This window comes from Pongo abelii, chromosome 10 (genome assembly GCF_028885655.2).
Source record: "Pongo abelii isolate AG06213 chromosome 10, NHGRI_mPonAbe1-v2.0_pri, whole genome shotgun sequence".
Classification (NCBI taxonomy): domain Eukaryota; kingdom Metazoa; phylum Chordata; class Mammalia; order Primates; family Hominidae; genus Pongo; species Pongo abelii.
The window spans coordinates 54,425,790-54,449,448 of NC_071995.2; the positions used below are offsets into that span (position 1 = coordinate 54,425,790).

At 42.7% G+C, this 23,659-nt stretch overlaps 1 protein-coding gene across 18 annotated transcripts in view; it reads left to right on the plus strand.

The window, feature by feature from the left end:
* The first annotated feature begins 4,705 nt into the window (after positions 1–4,705).
* The window catches only part of RBMS2 (RNA binding motif single stranded interacting protein 2), a 95,068-nt gene continuing 76,114 nt past the window's right edge, over positions 4,706–23,659 (plus strand). For 5 of the 18 annotated variants that reach the window (XM_063711850.1, XM_054528111.2, XM_063711851.1 and 2 more), the window contains exon 1: positions 5,974–6,235. In XM_063711850.1, the coding sequence (XP_063567920.1) occupies positions 6,170–6,235 (66 nt within the window). In that variant the 5' untranslated portion in view covers positions 5,974–6,169. Of the gene's footprint in view, positions 4,757–5,949; positions 6,236–23,151; positions 23,222–23,309; positions 23,444–23,659 lie in introns of those variants that run through there. The other 13 variants (XM_054528117.2, XM_063711844.1, XM_063711843.1 and 10 more) reach the window with 8 other exon arrangements.

Here is a 23,659-nt window from a genome sequence, read left to right on the forward strand (position 1 = left end):
ATGCATTGCCTTATTTCATTTCACTACAATTTCGGGAGTAGATACTATTTATTATTCCATTTTACAGATGAGAAAAGTAGGGTTCAGATATGTGAGGTAATTTCTCCCAGTGTCACTCAGCTTGTGAGTGATAGGTCTGGATCAGAACTTAGGTCTGATTCCAAAGGCTAATGAAGTATTATCTTCATTTTGCACGTGGGTGAATGAGAGATGTTAAGTAACTTTGTCTCAAGTCATATAAGTAGTAACTAACAGTGGTGTCAGGATTTTAATTTTCTTTTTGGAGACAGTCTTGCTCTGTCACCCAGGCTGGAGTGCAGTGACATGATCTCAGCTCACTGCAATCTCTGCCTCCCAGATTCAAGTGATTCTTGTGCCTCAGCCTTCCGAGTAGCTGGGATTACAGGCGTGCACCACACCCAGCTAATTTTTGTATTTTCAGTACAGACAGGGTTTTGCCATGTTGGCCAGGCTGGTCTCAAACTCCTGGCCTAAAGTGATCCGCCCGCCTCGGCCTCCCAAAGTGCTGGGATTACAGGCATGAGCTACTGTGTCCAGCCTGGTGTCAGGATTTGAACTCAGGTCTGCCTTTTTCTAAAACTCATGGTTTCTAACTGTTTTTAATTTTTTCTTAATTTGATTTTATTTTTTAAACTTTTTATTTTATTACATATTTATTTATGCATTTTTTAGAAATAGGGTCTCTCTCTGTCGCCCAGGCTGGAGTGTCGTGACAGATCACAGTTTACTACAGCCTTGAACTCCTGGGCTCAAGTAATCCCTCTGTCTCAGCCTCCCCAGTAGCTGGGACTATAGGGGCAGGCAACCACACTTAGCTGATTTTTTTTTTTAATTTTAATTTTTTTAGAGACAGAGTCTTGCTCTGTTACAGGTATGGTCTTGGAACTCCTGGCCTCAAGCTATCCTCTTGCCTCAGCCTCCTGAGTAGCTGTGATTATAGACACGAGCCATGTGCTTGGCATTAACTATTTAAAACAAATTTTTTTTTTTTTTTAAATAGAGACGAGGCTCTCACCATGTTGTCCAGCTGGTCTTGGGCTCCTAAGCTCAAGCAATCCAACCACCTTAGCCTCCCAAAGTGCTGGATTACAGGCGTGAGCCACTATGCCTGGTCTCTTGCCCCCGCCCCCCCACCTTTTTTTTTTTTTATAGGGGTGAGGTCTCAACTTCTTTAAATTCTAAGGGATCATTAAGCATTAAGGAATGAAAGTGAGAATATAACACACTAGGAATATTAGAATTGGGCTGGGTGCAGTGGCTCATGCCTGTAACCCAGCACTTTGGGAAGTCAAAGTGGGAGGATCGCTTGAGACTATGAGTTCAAGACCAGCCTGGTCTTGCTTGTTCAAGAACAGCAATGTCACTTCTGGGTATTTACCCAAAAGATTTGAAATCAGTTCATTGAAGAGATGTCTGCATTCCCATGTTTATTGCAGCACTATTTAGAGTAGCCAAGTTATGGAATCAACCTAAGTGTTCATCAACAGATTAATGAATAAAGAAAATATGCTATATATACACAATGGAGTACTAGTCAATTTTATTAATTTTTTTGAGACAGGATCTCACTCTGTCACCCATGCTGGAGTGCAGTGGCGTGATCATGGCTCACTGCAGCCTCGAACTCCCGGACTCAAGTAATCCTCCCACCTCAGCCTCCCAAGTAGCTGGGACCGCAGGCATATACTACCATACCTGGCTAATTTTTTTAATTTTTTTGTATAGATGGGGTCTCACTATGTTGCATGGACTAGTCTTGAACTCCTGGGCTCAAGTGATCCTCCCACCTTGGCTTCCCAAAGTGCTGGGATTATAGGTTGTGAGCCACCTCACTCAGCCTCAGCTTTAAAAAAGAAGGAAATTCTGTCATTTGTGACAACATAGATGGAATTGGAGAACACTATATTAAGTGAAATAAGCCAGGCACAAGAAGACAAATACTGTAATTTCTCACTTATACATAGAATCTAAAACAATCAACTCATGGTAGCAGAAAATAGAATGGTGGTTACAGAAAGCTGGGGGACCAGCCGGGCTTGGTGGCTCATGCCTGTAAACCCAACATTTTGGGAGACCGAGGCAGGTAGATCACAAGACCAGCAGTTCAAGACCAGCCTGGCCAACATAGTGAAACCCTGTGTCTACTAAGAATACAAAAATTAGCCGCGCATGGTGGCGCGTGCCTGTAGTCCCAGCTACTTGGGAGGCTGAGGCAAGAGAATCGCTTGAACCTGGGAGGTGGAGGTTGCAGTGAGCCAAGATCACGCCACTGCACTCCAGCTTGGGCAACAGAGTGAGACTACGTCTCAAAAAAAAAAAAAAAAAAAAAAAAAAGAAGCTGGGGGATGGAGGAAATGGGGAGATGCTGGTCAAACTGTACAAAATCTTAGGAGGAATAAGATTGTTTTTTTTTTGTGAGCTCTATTGCACGTGTGGTGAAAATTGTTAATAATTGTGTATTATACATTTCAAAATTGCTAAAAGGGTAAATTTCACATGTTCTCACCACAAAAAATGATAAGTAGGCTGGGCGCAGTGGCTCACACCTGTAATCCCAGCACTCTGGAAGGCTGAGGCAGGTGGATCACTTGAGGTCAGGATTTCGAGACCAGCCTGGCCAACATGATGAAACCCTGTCTCTACTAAAAACACAAAAATTAGCCAGGCGTGGTGGTTGTGCACCTGTAATTCCAGCTACTTGGGAAGCTGAGGCACGAGAATGGCTTGAACCCAAGAGGTCGAGATTGCAGTGAGCTGAGATCATGTCACCGCACTCCAGCCTGGGTGACAGAGCGACACTCTGTCTCAAAAAAAAAAAAAAAAAAGATAATGAGCCTGGGAGGCAGAGGCTGCAGTGAGCGGAGATCGCACCAGTGTACTCCAGCCCAGGCGACAGAGCCAGACCCTGTCTAAAAAAAAATAAAATAAAGTAATAATAAGTATTTGAGGTGATAGATATGTTAATTAGCTTGAATTATTCCACATTATATGTATAAGTCATAACTTCACTTTGTACCCATAAATACATACAATTATAAACTGTCTGTTTACAAACAACAACATCCAGAAAACCTGCAATGAGATACCACCTCACACCTATTAGGATGACTATTATAAAAAAAAAATTCTCTGCTGGTTGCAGTCGCTCATGCCTGTAATCCCAGCACTTTCGGAGACCAAGGCGGGTGGATTGCCTGAGCTCAGGAGTTTGAGACAGGCCTGGGCAACACAGTGAAACCCTGTCTCTACTAAAATACAAAAAATTAGCCAGGCTTGGCAGCGTGTGCCTGTGATCCCAGCTACTCAGGAGGCTGAGACAGGAGAATCGCTTGAACCCGGGAGGCGGAGCTTGCAGTGAGTCAAGGTCATGCCACTGCACTCCAGCCTGGGCGACAGAGCGATATTCCGTCTCAAAAAAAAAAAAAAAAAAGGCTAGGCGCGGTGGCTTACGCCTGTAATCCCAGCACTTTGGGAGGCCGGGGTGGCCTGATCATGAGGTCAAGATATCAAGACCATCCTGGCCAACATGGGGAAACCCCGTCTCTGCTAAAAATACAAAAATTAGCTGGGCATCGTGGCACGTGCCTGTAGTACCAGCTACTCAAGAGGCTAAGGCAGGAGAATCGTTTGAACCCGGGAGGCGGAGGTTTCGGTGAGCCAAGATTGCACCACTGCACTTCAGCCTGGCGACAGAGTGAGACTCTGTCTCGGGGAAAAAAAAAAAGTAGAAAGAAAAATTAGGCTTAAAAAAAAGTTAAATTGGGTTGATTGCCTTTATGAATCAGGCCTTCAAGAGAAAGATTTCTGTACCACATTGTTAGGGTAAAGGAGAAGATATCATCCAAGGGCCTAAACAGCAAGGATAAATTGGTTAATGAGAGTCTCTGAGAGCAGAAAAAGGACTTAAAATATATATATATATATATATATATATATATGGGCCAGGCGCGGTGGCTCACTCCTGTAATCCCAGCACTTTGGGAGGCTGAGGCGGGCAGATCACCTGAGGTCGGGAGTTTGAGACCAGTCTGGCCAACATGGTGAAACCCCGTCTCTACTAAAAATACAAAAAAATTAGCCAGGCATGGTGGCACATGCCTATAATCTCAGCTACTCGGGAGGCTGAGGCAGGAGAATCGCTTGAACCTGGGAGGCAGAGGTTGCGGTGAGCCAAGATAGCACCACTGCACTCTAGCCTGGGCAACAGAGCAAGACTCTGTCTCAGAAAAAAAAAAAAAGATATCACTGAGTGATGCCTTCATTTATTTATTTACTGCATTTGGCTGCTGTGTTTCCAATCTCAGTTGCAATTCCCACACTGAGGCTGTCCCACCCTTCCTGTGTCCCCTGAGCTGAGCAGGCACTTCCTGTCCTATTGGAAATGAAAGTTAGAGATTGGGGGTAGGGTATGTATATTTATTCTGCAGAATACTAATACTGTCTGTTCCATTATCAGCAAAAAAGTGACAGGGAAACTAGAATAGAGACCAGAACTTCATTTGAGGGAGGGTTTGGGCTTAATATTTGTTGTCACAAAACAGACAGGGTTAATTTATATCTCAAGAGACTACTTAGGATGGCAGCAAGGTGGCCTTATGAAGGGATTTGAAGGCTTTCATTTTACATCCCTATTCCACTTGGATTGGTAGGGGTTACTGGATATCATTCTTAAGTTTTTGGTTTCCTTTCTTGTTAAGGTTACGCCTACAAAGACATTCTTTGGAAACTAGTAGAGGTAAGTGTTGCAACTCTATTAGGTTCTTGACTCTGAAATTTATATTCTTTCCTAAGAATTTTGTGTTTTTATTCTGTTGAAGCATATGCTTCTTAAGTAGTTTTGTTTTTTTGTTTTTTTGTTTTTTTAAACAGCTCAAAGACAACTCAAAGCAGACATCCCAACTGTAGATTTCAATTTAGACATAAATTCCAGGTTTGGCAGGTTACTGTAATTGTTTTAGTTTCATGGATCTTAAAGATGAGGAAATAGTAGGGTAAAGTGTTAAATAAGATAGTCTGCAATTGTTAGAGAAATGACTAGGCACCAAGTTTCATGATATAGTCCAATTTGATAACTCCTTCTTAAGTATGAACTCATTCCTCAGAGAATCTGAAATAGGAGTGAGGGGCATCAGCCCACTGGTGTGACCCAAGAGAAACACATCTAAGGATCTGAAACTAGTTATACCCCATACTCTGTTTTGCTTAGCTCTGCTCTTTGGTGTGTTCCTGTTTGTTCCTTTGTACATTAAGATCACTGTAAATGGGCCTGGGGTGGTGGCTCATGCCTGTAATCCCAGCACTTTGGGAGGTTGAGTGGGTGGATCACTTGAGGTCAGGAGTTCGAGACCAGCCTGGCCAACATGGCGAAACTCCATCCCTACTAAAAAATACAAAAATCAGCTGGGTGTGGTGGTGGTCATCTGTAATCCCAGCTACTCGAGAGGCTGAGGCAGGAGAATTGCGGAAGGTGGAGGTTGCAGTGAGCAGGATCCGGGATTGCACCACTGCACTTCAGCCTGGGTGACAGAGTAAAACTCTGTCTCAAAAAAAAAAAAAAAAAAAATCACTGTAAGTGTAAAGTAGGGGAAGCCCTGAGCTTATGTCACACACTCTGTCTCTAACTGGTTTTTTTGTTGTTGTTGTTGTTTTTTTGCGTGTTCTCCAAGGCAATGTTTCAGGAGCCCCTTTAAAATCAAGCTTGAAATCTTATAGCTGAGATCTAAGGGTGGAAATAAAGCCCTCATTGTCTTTACATGAGAATCGGAACTTGTTCATAGAGGAAAGGGGATAAATTTGAAAGGGGTTAGACCTAAGAACTCTTCTTTCTAGCTTTAACTCCTGAGACTATGAAAAACAAACAAAAAAATAACATCTTGGGCATTAGGACCCAGTGGAAGTGCCTCTGCCTCATTCAGACTCTGTTAACTTCTCTCAGTGACGTAAAGGAGCAGCCCGAGCTCATTCTCTGCTCGCAGCCCCCCTTCATCTCTCTCCTCCTGCTCCTTTTCTCCTCCTTTCTCCTCCCCTCCCTTTTTTCCTCCCTCCCTCTCCCCCTTTCCCTCGCTCCCCTCCTCCCTCCCTCCCCGTCTTTCTTACCCCCTCCCTTTCTCTCTCTCTCTCTCACTCGTTCCCTAACATTAAAGAGAAAATGCTGCTATCCGTGACTTCCAGGCCCGGGATTTCGACTTTTGGCTACAATAGAAACAACAAGAAGGTAGGGAAAAGCGCTTTTTTGGTATCTAGCTACTTCTTTTTCTGGGGATTTTGCAATGCCCTTGGTTTTTACATTCTTTTTAAAGAGGGGAAGGGGATTCCTCTCTCAAGATTGCTAATTCCTCACCGCGCTTCTCCGTTTTCCACTACTTCTTTCTGCATCTTTCCTCACCTGGTTCTGGAGTTCAAGGAACTTACAGTCTCTGCGAGGCCTGAAAAGACAGGGGAATTAAAAACAAATCAAGCTTGCAAGTTTGTATCCTTATGAAATGAAGTTAGTTTGACTTCCTGCTGATGTATCAATCTCCACAAGGATAATATGTCATTTCAGACCCTGTCCCCCAGTCCACCCCACCCCACAAGATTATTTTATTTTTTGATTAACTGTTTCCATTCTCTCCCCAACCTTCCCTCCTACACATACCACCAGTAGTATTAGATAGCTGAAATCATAGTCAGAGAAACCACAACAGTTTATCAAGAGCTGGGTATACTCTTCTAGACTACAGATCCTACCCCACCCAGCCTATAGAGAAGGAGTCTTGAGAGACATCGCACCTTGGGATTAAGGCACAGAGCGCTGTGATACTTTGGATCTTGTATTTGAACTGATACTTGGAGCTCTGCAGATAGCCCGACTTTGCAGTGATCCTAGGAGTCTTTATGATTAATCCATGGCTGCCAGAGAATTGTGCTGTCCTTGGGCACATGGGGAGAGATGGACAATCTTGTCCATATTTGACAAGGAATATATCTGGCAGTTTCTGGCATTTCAGGGCGCACAGCATACTGATTAGGAGGAATTTCATGCTGTAGCAGGAAGAAGACTCTTTGCCCTCCCTTCGTGTTGTAGCTGTTCTTTGAAGAAAAAATGTGACATAGACATTTAGGGAATCTTTTGCTCATCTAATGGAATGTTGGAGGGTGAGAAACGATTCCTGCTGCTTTCTCATGTACCTAATGAGACCATTAGAGGTAGATTTAAACGCAAGTGTCTGATCAATGCAGTGGGTAATGTTTAGACCCAAAACACTTAATGTTGATTTATGGGCTTAGTCTGTGTGGTACTCATTCTGTTTATATCCTGAAGAAATATGGGTAGAGGGGAGAGGAAATGGGGAGCTATAGGTCAGAGGATACAAAGTAGTAGATATGTAGGATGAACAAATCCTGAGATCCAATGTACAACATGAGGACCATAGATGATAAAGTTGTACTGTATATGAGATTCATGCTAAATGAGCAGACTTTAGCTCCTCTTGCCACAAAAAGAAACAAAAGGGACAACTATGTGGGATGATTAATTTACTTCACTATAGTAACCTTTCTACTACTATATGTATCCCATAACATGTTGTATACCTTAAATATACACAATAAAATTTACTTTAAAAAAGAAATGAGGCTGGGCATGGTGGCTTATGTCTGTAATCCCAGCACTTGGGAGGCCAAGGCAGGTGGATCACTTGAGGTCAGGAGTTTGAGACCAGCCTGGTCAACATGGTGAAACCCCATATTAGCTGGGCTTGGTGGCACGCGCCTGTAATCCCAGCTACTCAGGAGGCTGAAGCAGGAGAATCACTTGAACCTGGGGGACAGAGGTTGCAGTGAGCCAGGATTGTGCCACTGCACTCCAGCCTGGGTGACAGAGCAAGACTTCATCTCAAAAAGAAATGAAATATGAGTTTATACATATTTGTTGGTTATCAATATATGTTTATATGTACATATGCTGACATCCCTTTATCAAATATATGTATAGATAATACATTATATGTTATACATATATATTTGAAAGGGAAATATTTCATGTGTCTTTATTCTTTTCAAACCTTGTAGAGTACCATGTGAAAATTTCTTTCCTGATTTTTTTCCCTCCTAGTCTCAGGTTACCCAGAACTCATTAAAATAAAATGAATTCCCAAAACGAATTGCTTCCCTATTAGAGGTTTCATGTATTTGAAGCTATCTAAAAATCTCTTTTTGCTCTCTGCTCCCTCTCCCACCTTGGAGTATAGGAAAAAGTTAACTAGCTTCTAAATCTAGGATAGTATAGGGGACAAGAGGTATGGCTGTGGGTTTGGGTTGAAATCTCTTATCTCTTCCTGATAACTGTAAGGTTTGACAATTCAGGAATTGTTGGAATTGGTTGGGGAGGATAGGTAGATACATAATTACTAATTACTAATGTATTTGTCAATTCTTTGGGTTCTTATAAGTCAATGTTATGATCAGATGTAAGGATGCTGTATCTGTGCATCACTTTGTGGCTATGCATATGACTCCTTTTGTGCCTATATAAGTTTGTGAACGTAGAGGGTTTTCATATTTTTATTTTTACTTTTTTTTTTTTTGAGATGGAGTCTCGCTCTGTCACCCAGGCTGGAGTGCAGCGGTGTGATCTCAGCTCACTGCAGCCTCCGCATCCCAGGTTCAAGCAATTCTCCTCCCTCAGCCTCACGAGTAGCTGGAACTACAGGAGTGCCACCACATCCGGACAATTTTTTTGTGTTCTTAGTAGAGATGGGGTTTCACCCTGTTGGCCAGGCTGGTCTCAAACTCCTGACCTCAAGTGATCTGCCTGCCTTGGACTCCCAACGTGCTGAGATTGCACTTTGAGTCGCCAAGCCTGGCCCATATTTTTATTTATTTATTTGAGACGGAGTCTTGCTCTGTCGCGCCCAGGCTGGAATGCAGTGGCGCGATTTCGGCTCACTGCAACCTCCGTCTCCTGGGTTCAAGTGATTCTCCTGCCTCAGCTTTCTGAGTAGTTGGGATTACAGGTGCCCGCCACCACGCCCAGCTAATTTTTTGTATTTTTAGTAGAGATGGGGTTTCATCATGTTGGTCAGGCTGGTCTCAAACTCCTGACCTCAGGTGATCTGCCTGCCTCGGCCTCCCAAAGTGCTGGGATTACAGGCATGAGCCACTGCGCCTGGCCCCATATTTTTATTTTTATTTTACTTAATTTTTTTCCTCAACACTAGATGACCAGGGAGGGTGTTTTTAAACTACAGCATTGTTACCTTGCTCTTTGTCTTGTCAAGTAGGGCTTGCTGTGTTTCTGTTTTGGAAAGTGTTGTAGATGCATTTGCTTATGTAATTTGTGTATTTTCCATACCCAGTTAAATTCTATTTATTTGTTTATTTATTTATTTTGAGACAGAGTCTTACCCTGTCACCCAGGCTGGAGTGCAGTGGCACGATCCTGGCTCCCTGCAACCTCAGTCTCCTGGGTTCAAGTGATTCTCCCGCCTCAACCTCGTGGGTAGCTGGGACTACAGGTGTGCACCACCATGCCCAGCTAAATTTTGTAATTTTATTAGAGACGGGGTTTTGCCACGTTGGCCAAGCTGGTCTTGAACTCCTGGCCTCAAGCAATCTGCCTGCCTCGGGTTCCCAAAGTGCTGGGATTACAGGCGTGAGCCACTGTCCGGCCCATTTATTTATTTATTTATTTTGAGACAGGGTATCACTCTGCAGTCTGGGCTGGAGGACAGTGCCATGATCTCGGCTCACTACAACCTCCATCCCCTGGGCTTAAGCGAACCTCCCACCTCAGCCAACTTTTATATATAACTTTTGTTGTTTGTTTTCGAGACAGAGTCTCACTCTGTCACCCAGGCTGGAGTGCAGTGGGGCGATCTCAGCTCACTGCAACCTCCGACTCCTGGGTTCAAGTGATTCTTCTGCCTCAGCCTCCTGAGTAGCTGGGAGGCCCAGCTACAGAGGCCCACCACCACGCCTGGCTAATTTTTTATATTTTTGGTAGAGATGGCGTTTCACCATGTTGGCCAGGCTGTTCTCGAACTCCTGACCTCAAGTGACCTGCCCACCTCGGCCTCCCAAAGTGCTGGGATTACAGGCGTGAGCCACCACGCCCTACCTATATATAACTTTTATATAAAAGTTACTGTTTCTTACTGAAACTAATGAAAGTTATTGTAAAAATTTAACTTTGGTGCTCACACCTGTAATCACAGCTCTTTGGGAGGCGGAAGCGGGCAGATGGCTCGAGGTCAGGAGTTTGAGACCAGCCTGGCCAACATGGTGAAACCCTGTCAATACTGAAAATACAAAAATTAGCCGGGTATGGTGGTGCACGCCTGTAGTCCCAGCTACTCAGAAGGCTGAGGCAGGAGAATCACTTGAACCCAGGAGGTGGATGTTGCAGTGAGCCGAGATTGTGCCACCGCACTGCAGCCTGGGCAACAGAGTGAGACTCCATCTCAAAAATAAATAAATAAATAAAATAAAAAATAAAAAAACATAAAAGATAGGATTATTTTATTTTGAAATATGTACTTCACTTATCAGGAAAGATGTTTCCTGAGGAGCCCATGACAGTCATACTTTTCTTAGTCTTTATTGGCTGGTGATAAATATGGGAATGCCGTCAACAAATATATAATGCCTAATAAAGGCAGACTTTTTTCTCAGGAAGTAGTGTTAAATTTTTTTTTCCTTTCTTTTTAATTAAAATAGTTACTGAAGGGGAAAAATGTGGATTTCAAAGAGGGATTCTGCAAGATAATTTTGTGTTTTTTTTTTAAACAGCAGTTTTAATGCCCTTCAGTAACTTGGTTCATTAAAAAAAAAAAAAAAGGCTGAAGTAAAAAGAGACAGGGTCTCAACACTGTTTCTTCAATGTTTGAATAAGTTGCCTAAGTAGAGAGATTTGAGTAAAGGTGAGATCGAAAGAGGAAATGTTTGGGACTAAAGGAATTTCAAACTTGTAAAGGGCCTAACCACGCCTTTCTTGACATCATCTCCCTGGCATGTGTTATTATAATTTAACTCCTCATAGGATCAACAACCATTTCCTTTGGAAAAAAAGAAAAGGGGCTGTGTTTAACTTAGGATAATTTGCCTTCTCCAACGTACTTTTCATACATTTCTATTTCTTCTCAATGTTAATATATTGAAGACTGATGGGGAGTAGGAGGTGATGAAAGTAAGGCTGACTGGTGGGTACTGCCAGATCCTCACTCTTTGAGAAGCTTGTTAACTGAGATTGTCAAGAGTGTTTACTCAGGAGAGAGAAGTGACAAACAGTACGGTAATCACTTAGTACTTCTAACAGGATAGAGAATTTTCTCTGTGTATGTTTACTACTTTTCCTTCTAGTTTCCATCAAATCAAATGTAATAGGACTGAGAATTAAGAACTTGTAGATCTAACGTCTCTTGACTGGGGCAGCTGTTCTGTTATCAATAATAAGTTAACTCAAATGGTTAAAGTTTAGTGGTAGGCCGGGCGCAGTGGCTCACGCCTGTAATCCCAGCACTTTGGGAGGCCAAGGTGAGTGGATCACCTGAGGTCAGGAGTTTGAGACCAGACTGGCCAACAGGGTGAAACCCCGTCTCTACTAAATATACAAAAATTAGCCAGGCGTGGTGGCAGGCACCAGTTAATTTCAGTTACTTGGGAGGCTGAGGCAGGAGAATTGCTGGAACCTGGGAGGCAGAAGTTGCAGTGAGCCGAGATCGCGCCATTGCACTTCAGCCCGGGACCGACAACAGCGAGACTCCATCTCAAAAACAAAAACAAAAACAAAAAAAACTTTAATGGCCATATATTACCTGCTGAATAAAGTGCAAATCTCTAGCCCAACACCTACTATCTGTCTGGCCTTTCCTTATCTTCCCCATCCCCCGCCCCCCACCATGCCCCCTTGATATTGTTACATTTGCTCTACTAGCCAGTTATGTTAATGCAGTTTTCTGGATATACCCTTTGGTTGCTGGTTTACATTTCTTATTCCATAGGAGAATATGCAGTATGCAGTATAACAAAAAAATACAGAACAGAAACAGGACAAGGGAAAATATCAATTGGAATAAGAAGTCAGTTGGAATTAAAAGGCACGTATGGCCAGGCACAGTGGCTCATGCCTGTAATTCCAGCACTTTGGGAGGCCAAAGTGGGAGGATCACTTGAGCCTAGGAGTTCTAGACCAGCCCGGACAACATGGCAAAACCCTGTCTCTACAAAAGATACAAAAATTAGCTACGTATGGTGGTGTGTGCCTGTCGTTCCAGCTGCTCAGGAGCCTGAGGTGGGAGGATCACCTGAGCTGGTAGAGGTCGAGGCTACAGTGAGCCATGATCATGCCACTGCATTGCAGCCTGGGCAACTGAGCGAGACCATGTATCAAAAAAAAAAAAAAAAAAAAGTCAAGTGTGCAAATCATAAAATTATAATGCTGGAAGGTGAGGATTGAAGAATAGTCTTTGAATTTGTTAGTGTAAAGGTGGTTGATGACTTTGACAAGCAATTTCAGAGGTATGGGGAGCAAAATCAAGGTTAGAATAGGTTGATGAGTGAAAACAAGTAAGGAAGTATAGATGGTATATATACACTGATCTTTTAAGAACATTCATTAAGAGGTAGAGCAGAACCCAAATAGAAAGTAGGCAAAACATCTGAATCGATGTTTATCCACAGGCTCTATGGAAAGATGCTTAACATCATTAGCCATCAAGGAAATATAAAATAAAGCCACAATGAGATACCACTTCACACCCACTAGGCTGTTTATAATGAAAAAGACAGATAATAAAAAAGACAGTCAATAATCAAAAAGATAATCGAAAGGACAAATATCTCCTCAGCACCATGTTGCCCAGGAGTTTGAGACCAGCCTGGGCAACATGGTAAAACCCCATCTCTACAAAAATACAAAAATTAGCTGGGTGTGGTGGCATACACCTGTAGTCCTAGCTGTTAATACTTGGAAGGCTGAGGTGGGAGGATTGCTTGAGCCCAGGAGGTCAAGGCTGCGGTTGATTGCCCCACTGTTTTCATTCTGGGTGACAGAGCAAGACTCTGTATCAAAAAAGGAAGAAAGAAAGAGAGACATAATATATGTGGAGTAACTGGAACCTTTATACACTTCTGGTGGGAATGTAAAATGGTACAGCTGCTTTGGAAAACATCTTGGCAGGTTCTCAAAAGGTTAAGCAAAGACCCAGGAATTCCACTCCTAGATATATGCCCAAGAGAAATGGAAACATATGTTCACACAAAGACCTGTACATAAATGTTCATAGGAGCATTATTCATAATAGTCCAGAGTGGAAACAACCCTAATGTCCATCAACTGAGGAATGGATAAATAAAATACATGGTGCGCCCATACAATGAAATATTCAACAATAATAAGGAATGGGGTACTAGGCTGAGTGTGGTTTCTCATGCCTGTAATCCCGGCACTTTGGGAGCCCGAGGCAGGTGGATTGCTTGAGCCCAGGAGCTCTAGACCAGCCTGGGCAACATGGCAAAAGCAAAACTCCATCTCTACAAAAAGTACAAAAATTAGCCAGGCGTGCTGGTGTGCAACACACCTGTAGCCCCAGCTACTCGGAAGGCTGAGGTGGTAGGATTGCTTGAGGCTGGGAGGTGGAGGCTGCAGTGGATCACACCACTGTACTCCAGCTTGTGCAACAGAGCAAGACTCTGTCCCAAAAACAACAACAACAACAACAAATCCCTAGGAAAAAAAAAAAAAAAAGAAAAAGGAATGGAATACTGATACATGCTAGATGTGGATGAACCTTAAAAACATTACGCTTATGAAAGAAGCCAGTCATAAGAGACTACATGTTGTATGATTCCATTTATGGGAAATGCCCAGAATACGGAAATCTATAGAGACAGAAAGTCGATTAGTGGTTGCCTAGGGCTTAGTGGGGAAATAGGGAGTGACTGGTAATGGGTATTGTGTTTCTTTTTGGGATAATGAAATGTTCTAAAATTGTGGTTATGGTTGCACAACTCTGTGATCTAAGTACCATTGAATTTATGCTTTCTTTATTTAGAGACAGGGTCTCACTCTGTTGCCCAGGCTGGAGTGCAGTGGCACAATCATAGCTTACTAAAGCCTAAAACCCCTGAGCTCCAGGGATCCTCCTGCCACAGCCTCCCAAGTAGCTGGGATTACAGTGCCACATGCCTAGCTAATTTAAAAAAAATTTTTTTATAGAGACAGGCTTTTGCTATGTTGCTCAGGCTTGTCTCAAACCCCTGGGATCAAGCGATCCTCCTGCCTTGGCCTCCCAAAGTGCTGGGATTACAGGCGTGAGCCACTGTGCCTAGTCCTGAATTTATATTTAAATGGGTGACGTGTATGATATGTGAATTATATCTCAGTAGAGTTGTTATTTTAAAAAAAGGGACCAGAGAAATGAGATAAAAGCTGGAAGAGGATAGCGGTGCTGTCAAGAGAGAATTTTCTTTTCCCATTTTTTTTTTTTTTTTTTTTTTTTTTTTTTTTGAGGCAGGGTTTTGTCTGTTGCCCAGCCTGGAGCACGGTGGTGCAATCATGGTTCACTGTAGCCTCAACCTCCTGAGTTCAAGCAATTCTCCTACCTTGGTCTCCTGAGTAGCTGGGACTACCGGCTCACGCCATCACACTTGGCTAATTTTTAAATTTTTGTACAGATGGGGTCCCACTATATTGCCCTGGGTGGTCTCAAACTCCTGGGCTCAAGTGATTCCCCCCACCTCAGCCTCCTAAAGTGCTGGGTTTTCAGGCATGAGATACTGCACCTGGCTGAGATAATTTTCTTAAAGATGGGAGATGTAGGAGGCAAATGTAAAGAGAATCATGACCAGTTACTTGGTACTTATTCTCAAAATATGCATATTCACATCCCTCCAACTCTGATCTTTTTGTTGTTCTTGTGCCTTATGCATTCAGCCTCTGATCCTTTTTATTGTTGTTGCTTAATTCCGGAATGGCCTTTCGTTTCATTTGTTTACTTCACTCATATTACTTATATTTATTGAACAGCTGCAGCATGCTAGGCCCTGGGGTTAAGGCATGACTGTGGCCCTTTAAGAAGTCACAGTAAAAAATGTCTTTAAAAATCCTACCCATCCCTTTAAGTTCAGTTGAAAATTACCTCTTATATAAAGCTTCTGCTAATCCCTCCATTTCCTAGCCCCAGAGGGGACTGTCTTTTCCAAAGGGGACTTTTTTCTGAACCCCCATAATGTTTTGTACTTCTTATATGGTGTTTATATAATTTTGCGTTGTATTGGAATCATTTAGGTAATTGTCTTATCTTCATTGCTAGAGTGTAAGCTCTTTAAGGTAGAGACAGTGTTATTCAGTTTATTATCTCCCCAAATACCTAATATAGCATCTTAGGCCTATCTAGTAGATACTCAAAAAATATATATCCTAATAAATGTGATTAAGCTATCACATTTATTTAGTGCCTATGGTAGGCACTAAATCAAGGTTAAGCAAAGGAAGGAAGCATTATGTTCTATACAAACCCTGAAATACAGAGTTAGATAGATCTGAATTTATTTTTTAAGTAATTATTTATTGATTGATCTGAATTTAAATGTGGCTTTGTCACGTATTAGCTGTGTGACCAGTGCCAGATGTCTTAGGCTTTCTGACCTTGAATTTTGCATCTTAAAGTACTGATATATTGGCCAGGTGCGGTGGCTCATACCTGTAATCCCAGCACTTTGGGAGGCTGAGGCGGGTGGATCAGAGGTCAGGAGTTCGAGACCAGCCTGGCCAACATAGTGAAACCCAGTCTGTACTGAAAATACAAAAAAATTAGCTGGGCATGGTGGTGGGCACCTGTAATCCCAGCTACTTGGGAGGCTGAGGCGAGGAGAATCACTTGAACCTGGGAGACAGAGGCTGCAGTGAGCCGAGATCTGCCACTGGACTCCAGCCCAGGTGACAGTGCAAGATTCCATCTCAAAAAAAAAAAAAAAAAGTACTGATATATTTTGTCAAATTATTTTGAGGATTGGTAATGTTTATAATCACATATCAGCCTGTATATTGGCTGTTTTTCTCTTACTTAAAAAAAAACATTGTGGGCCGGGCACTGTGGCTCAACGCCTGTAATTCCAGCACTTTGGGAGGCGAGGTGGGCAGATCACCTGAGGTCAGGAGTTCAACACCAGCCTGGCCAACATGGTGACCCTGTCTCTATTAAAAAATATAAAATTAGCTGGGCATGGTGATGCTTGCTTGTAATCCCAGCTAATTGGGAGGCTGAGCCAGGAGAATCACTTGAACCCAGGAGGTAGAGGTTGCAGTGAGCCAAGATCGTGCCATTCTACTCCAGCCTGGGCTACAAGAACAAAATTCTGTCTAAAAATTGTGAACCTATGGAGTATAAAAAAGAAAAAAAAATTGGCCAGGTGCGGTGGCTCACACCTGTAATCCCAGCACTTTGGGAGGCTGAGGCAGGCAGATCACCGGAGGTCAGAAGTTTGAAACCAGCCTGACCAACATGGTGAAACCCCATCTCTACTAAAAATACAAAATTAGCCAGGCATGGTGGCACATGCCTGTAATCCCAGATACTAGGGAGGCTGAGGCAGGAGAATTGCTTGAACTTGGGAGGCGGAGGTTGCAGTGAGCAAAGATTGTGCCATTGCACTCAAGCCTGGGCAACAAGAGCGAAACTCTGTCTCAAAAAAAAAGAAAAACAATTTAAATTAAAAAAAACCTTTTTCTTCTTCTTCTAGCCATTGTTTCATTTCTCTTCTTCCCTTTACAGTAAAACATCTTGAAAGAGCTATCTATTCAAGAATCATATATACTTGCTGTCTCCAATTTATTTCCTTTCATTCTTTTTTCTTTTATTATCTTGAATATATTGTCAGGTAATACAAAAGTTTACATGTAGTTATAAAGTGTAATAATAGAGGAACACCTGTAAGAGGTACTCTCAAGTACTAGACTAGATTCATTGCCTATAATTACGTACACATGAATTTCTCCATCTCATCCTCTGCACCTCTTCTAGAGGTAATCACTGTACTAAATTCTGTATTTATTACTCTCTTGCTTTTTATTTTATTTTATTTTATTTTTTGAGACTGGGTCTCACTTTGTCACTTGGGCTGGAGTGCAGTGGCTCGATCATGGCTCACTGCAGCCTCGACCTCCCTGGCTCAAGCAATCCTCCCACCTCAGCCCCCTGAGTAGCTAGGATTACAGATGTGCGTCACCATGCCCAGCTAATTTTTAAATTTTTTGTGGAGACAGGGTCTCACTCTGCCATCCAGAGTGGAGTGCAGTGGCATGATCGTAGCTCACTGCAGCCTGGAACTCCTGGGCTCCAGTGATCGTCCTGCCTCAGCTTCCCAAGTAGCTAGGACTACAGGCGCTCACCACCACACTTGGGTAATTTTTAAATTTTTTTGTAGACACAGGGTCTCGCTATGTTGCCCAAGCTGTTCTCGAACTCCTGACCTCAAGCGATCCTCCTGCCTTGGCCTCTCAAAGTGCTGGGATTACAGGTGTGAGCCACGGCACCCAGCCCTATTACTTTTTTTTTTTTTTTTTTTTGATACGGGATCTTACTCTGTCACTCAGGCTGGAGTGTAGTGGCATGATCTCAACTCACTGCAATCTTCCACCTCCTGGGTTCAGGCGATTCTCATATCTCAGCCTTCTGAGTAGCTGGGACTACAGGCGCATGCCACCACACCTGGCTTATTTTTGTGTTTTTAGTAGAGACAGGGTTTCACCGTGTTAATCAGGTTGGTCTGGAACCCCTGACTTCAAGTGATTCGCCCACCTTGGCCTCCCAAAGTGCTAGGATTACAGGCATGAGCCACTGTGCCCAGCAGCCCTATTACTTTTTAAAAACATAGTTTTAGTTTTCTGTGGAAGAAAGTGAAGCCAGTTTACTTCTATACTGCCATTTTGGACTGAAAGTCTTCCCCAAAAAACATAGTTTTAAAATCATGTTTAATTAACTTGTTTGCACTGTTCTAAGTACTTTGTATAACTGTATATAATTATATCTACATAATATATAGTTATATAACTATATTTTATCTTATTTAATCCTTACAACTTCATTATTATTGTTCCCATCTTATAGATGAGGAAAAGTGAGTTACAGAGAGTTTGAAAATCATACTGCTAGTGAATGGCCCAACTGGGATTTGAACCCAGGTAATCTAGTTCCAAATCTGTGCTTGCAACCACTGCTGTAGTGTCTTATTGCAGCACATAGTCTTCTGTTTGTTTTTGTTTTTGTTTTTTTACCTTCAGTTTTGTGTTTTCATGATTCATTCATGTTGCATGTAGATGTGGTTTATCCATTTTTCATGCTTTACAATATTTCATTTGTGAATATACTGTAATTTATCCATTCTCCTACCAATGGATTTTTGGATTGTTTCTAGATTGTGTTTGTTCATTTTTGCTATTTTTGAAATTGCTGTTCTGAACATTCTTCTGTATGTAGTATCCTTGTGCTAGAGTTTCTTTTGGGTTTCTACCTAAGAGTGAGATTGCTGAGCCATCAGGTATGCAAATATTCCACTTTAGGAGATAATGCTAAATTTATTTCCAAAGTATTGTACCAAATCTGTTTCCATCAACAATGTATAAAATTTGTCATAGATTTACATCCTTTCCATTTTTTGATAATGTCAGACTTCTCTCATTCCCTCTTAAACCAAACTAATTAGGCTTTTATTCCTACCACTCCACCAAAACTGTTCTTTTGAAAGTCTGCAGTGACTCAAGTTATTAAGTAAATGTTTATTTACTTATTTATTTTTTTATGACGGAGTCTCGCTCTGTCGCCCAGGCTGGAGTGCAGTGGCACGATCTCAGCTCACTGCAACCTCCGCCTCCCAGCTTCACGTCATTCTCCTGCCTCAGCCTCCCGAATAGCTGGGACTGCAGGGGCCCGCCACCACACCCGGCTAATTTTTTTGTATTTTTAGTAGAGACAGGTTTTCACTGTGTTAGCCAGGATGGTCTCAATCTCCTGACCTCGTGATCCGCCCGCCTCAGCCTCCTAAAGCGCTGGGATTACAGGCGTGAGACACCGTGTCCAGCCCCAGTAAATGTTTATTTCTTAACTTTCATCTTAACCTATCGACAACACTTGACACAATTGAGCACTCTATTCCTTGAGAAACTTTCTTCATTTGACTTTATAGAATGCCACACTCTCCTGGTTTTCTTCTCATTTCTATGGCCTCTCTTTTTCTGGTTCCTTTCCTGGTTTCTCCTCATTTTTCTGACCTCTAAACCTTGGAGTACCCCAGGACTCTGTCCTTGAGCCTCTTTTCTGTCTATACTTCTCTCTTCATAGTTTTATCCAGGTCTTGGATGGGTGCAGTAGCTCATGCCTGTAAACTCAGCACTTTGGGAGGCTGAGGTGAGCAGATTGCTTGAGCTCAGGAGTTTGAGACCAGCTGGGGCAACATGGTGAAACCCCATCTCTACCAAAAATACAAAAATTAGCCAGGCGTGGTGGTGCATGCCTGTGGTCCCAGCTACTCGGGAGGCTGAGGTGGAAGGATCACTTGAACCCAGGAGGCAGAGGTTGCAATGAGCTGAGATTGTGCCACTGCACTCCAGCCTGGGTGACAGAGGGAGACTCCATCTCAAAAAAAAAAAAAAAAATTTATATCCAGTCTCATAGCTTTGAATAGCACCTGTATGATGGAACTCTCAACTTGGACTGGAACTCTCAACTTGGACTGCCCTCCTGTATTTTAGATTTATATATTTAACATCACACCTGACATCTCCATTTAGACATTTATTAGACATTTCAAACTTAACATATTTAAACAGAGCTCCTGCCTGCTCTTTTCCTCCCTGCCCTGCCAAAACTGTTCTCCATCTCAGTAAATGGCAACTTCATTCTTCCATGTGCTCAGACCAAAAACCTTAATATTATCCTTGACCTTCTTTTCCCCCCATAACTCCATATCTAATGGCATACTACTAGTATCTACTTTATTGAGCTGTTAGTAATGAATGCCTGGCACATAGTAAATGATCATTAAGGTTAATGATTGGCCGGGTGTGGTGGCTCACACCTGTAATCCTAGCACTTTGGGAGGCTGAGGCAGATGGGTGGATCACCTGAGGTCAGAAGTTTGAGGCCAACATGGCGAAACCCTGTCTCTACTAAAAATACAAAAATTAGCTGGGCATGGTGGTGCACACCGTAATCCCAGCTACTCGGGAGGCTGAAGCAGGAGAATCACTTGAACCTGGGAGGTGGATTTTGCAGTGAGCTGAGATCACGCCATTGCACTCCAGCCTGGGTGACAAGAGTGAAACTCTGTCTCAAAAAAAAAAAAAAAAAAAAAAAAAATCCTAGCACTCTGGAAGGGCGAGGCAGGCAGAATACCTGAGGTCAGGAGTTCTGCCCGGCTAATTTTTGTATTTTTGTAGAGATGGGGTTTCACCATGTTACCCAGGCTGTTCTTGAACTCCTGGGCTTAAGTAATCCTCCCACCTCAGCCTCCCAAAGTGCTGGGATTACAAGCATGAGCCACCATGCCTGGCCTGAGCTTCTTGAAAGAGTAGTCCGTATAGAGTCTCCATTTCCTTACCTCCTACTCTTTTTCTTAGTAAGATCTTTTCCTTCCTTTCTTCCTTTCTTCTTTCTTTTTTCTCTTTCTCTCCTTCTCTCCTTCTTTCTTGTTTTTTTGTTTGTTTGTTTGTTTGAGATGGAGTCTCGCTCTATCTCCCAGGCTGGAGTGCAGTGGCGTGATCTTGGTTCACTGCAACCTCCACCTGGTGGGTTCAAGCAATTCTCCTGCCTTAGCCTTCCTAGTAGCTGGGACTACAGGCGTGCGCCACCATGCATGGCTAATTTTTTGTATTTTCAGTAGAGACGAGGTTTCACCATGCTGGCCAGGCTGGTCTCAAACTCCTGACCTCATGATCTGCCCCCCTCGGCCTCCCAAAGTGCTGGGTTTACAGGCGTGAGCCACTGCACCTGGCCTATTTTTATTTTTAATTGTGACAAATATACATAACATAAAATTTACCATCTTGAACTTTTTTTTTTTTTGAGACAGAGTCTTGCTCTGTTGTCCAGGCTGGAGTACAGTGGCATGATCTTGGCTCACTGCAACCTCCGCCTCCCAGGTTCAAGTGATTCTCCTGCCACAGCCTCCCAAGTAGCTGGGATTACAGGCACCTGCCATCACACCTGGCTAATTTTTGTATTTTTAGTAGAGACGAGTTTTCACCAGGTTGGTCAGGCTGTCCTTGAACTCCTGACTTCAAGCAGTCCACTCACCTCAGCCTCCCAAAGTGCTAGGATTACAGGCGTGAGGCACCCACCTTGCCTGGCTCATCTTGAACATTTTAGTATACAGTTTAGTAGCATTAAGTGCATTTACATTGTTGCATAACCCATCTCCAGAATTCTTTTCATCTTACAAAACTGAAACTCTATACCCATTAAACAACTCCGCATTCTCCTCTCCCTCCAGCCTCTGGCAACCACTGTTCTACTTTCTGTCTCGATGAATTTGACTATCCTATGTACCTTATGTAAGTGGAATCATACAATATTTTTGTGACTGTCTTATTTCACTTGGTATAATGTCCTCGTGGTTCATCTATGTTGTAGCATGTGTCAGTGTTTCCTTGCCTTTCACCCTGAATAATGTTTCATTGTATGTACAGCGTATAGCACATATTTGTTTATTCATTTGCCCATTGATGGATACTTGGGTTGCTTCTGCCTTTTGGCTGTTGTGAATAATGTTGCTATGAACTTGAGTGTACAAATACATTCAAGTGTCCCTTTGAGACATTGCTTTCAATTCTTTTGGGTATATACCCAGAAGTGGAATTGCTACATCATATGGTAAGTCTATTTTTAACTTTTTCAGGAACCACTGTCCTGTTTTCAACACTGCACAAGGGTTCCAATTTCTCTGCATCCTTACCAACACTTGTTGTTTTCCGCTTTTTTTTTTTTGATAAGTAGCCATCCTGATGGGTGTGACGTGGTGTCCCTTGGTTTTGATTTCTGTTTCTCTAATGAAACAGAATGTTGAACATCTTTTCACATTTGTGAAATGTCATTTGTAAATCTTCTTTGGAGATAAGTCTATTCAAGTCCTTTGCTTATTTAATTTAATTAATTAATTTATTTATTTATTTGAGACAGAGTTTTGCTCTTTTTGCCCAGGCTGGAGTGCAATGGCATGATCTCAGCTCATTGCAACCTCCACCTCTTGGGTTCAAGTGACTCTCTTGCCTCAGCCTCCCGGGTAGCTGAGATTACAGACATGCACCACCACACCCAGCTGATTTTTGTATTTTTAATAGAGATGGGGTTTTGCCATGTTGGCCAGGCTGGTCTTGAACTCCTGGCCTCATATGATCCACCCACCTGAGCCTCTCAAAGTGCCTGGAATTACAGGCATGAGCCACCACACCCGGCCCATCTTTGGGATTTTGATAGGGATTACATTGAATCTGCAGATTACAGACATGAGCCACCACACCCAGCCCATTTTTGGGATTTTGATGTGGATTACATTGAATCTGCAGATTGCTTTGAGTGGTACTGACACCCTTTTTTTTTTTTTTTTTTTTTTTTGAGACGGAGTCTTGCTCTGTCACCCAGGCTGGAGTGCAGTGGCGTGATCTCAGCTCACTGCAACCTCCGCCTCCCGGGTACAAGCAATTCTCTGCCTCAGCCTCCTGAGTAGCTGGGATTATAGGCACCTGCCACCAAGCCCAGCTAATTTTTGTATTTTTAGTAGAGATGGGGTTTCACCATCTTGGCCAGGCTGGTCTTGAACTCCTGACCTCGTGATCCACCCGCCTTGGCCTCCCAAAGTGCTGGGATTACAGGCGTGAGCCACCGCACCTGGCCCTGATATCTTAACAATGTTAATGCTTCCAATCCATGAGCATGGAGTGTCTTTCCATATATTTTTGTCTTCTGCAATTTCTTTTAGTAATGTTTTTGGCTTTCACTGTACAAGTCTTTTGCCTCCTTGGTTAACCTTATTCTTAAGCATATTATTATTTTTGGTGCTATTAGAAATGGAACAGTTTTAATTTCCTTTTCAAATCATTCATTGTTAATTATATAAAATTTAGAATTTTTTTTTTTTTTTTTTTTTTTGAGACAGAGTCTTGCTCTGTTGCCCAGGCTGGAGTGCGGTGGCGCAATCTCGGCTTACTGCAACGTCCACCTCCCAGGTTCAAGCAATTCTCCTGCCTCAGCCTTGCAAGTAGCTGGGATTACAGGTGCACACCACCACGCCCAGATAACTTTTTGTATTTTTAGTAGAGATGAGGTTTCACCACGTTGGCCAGGCTGGTCTGGAACTCCTGAACTCAAGTGATTCGCCCACCTCAGCCTCCCAAAGTACTAGGATTACAGGCATGAGCCACTGCGCCCAGCCGGAATTCAGAAATTCTGTAAGTCTATGTTTGTGTATTGATTCAACAAATCAGATATTGCCTTTCTGTTATAGAGGGTAAAGATTTATTTCTCTTAAACCCCGTGCCCTTATGTTCCAGCTTCCCCTTTCTTCCCAGCTTCCGTGTATAAGTTGTATCATGATTTTTAGTTAAACCAGTATTCAGTATTTATATTATTATGATTTTATAAGTATTATTTCTAGCTAAGCTGTA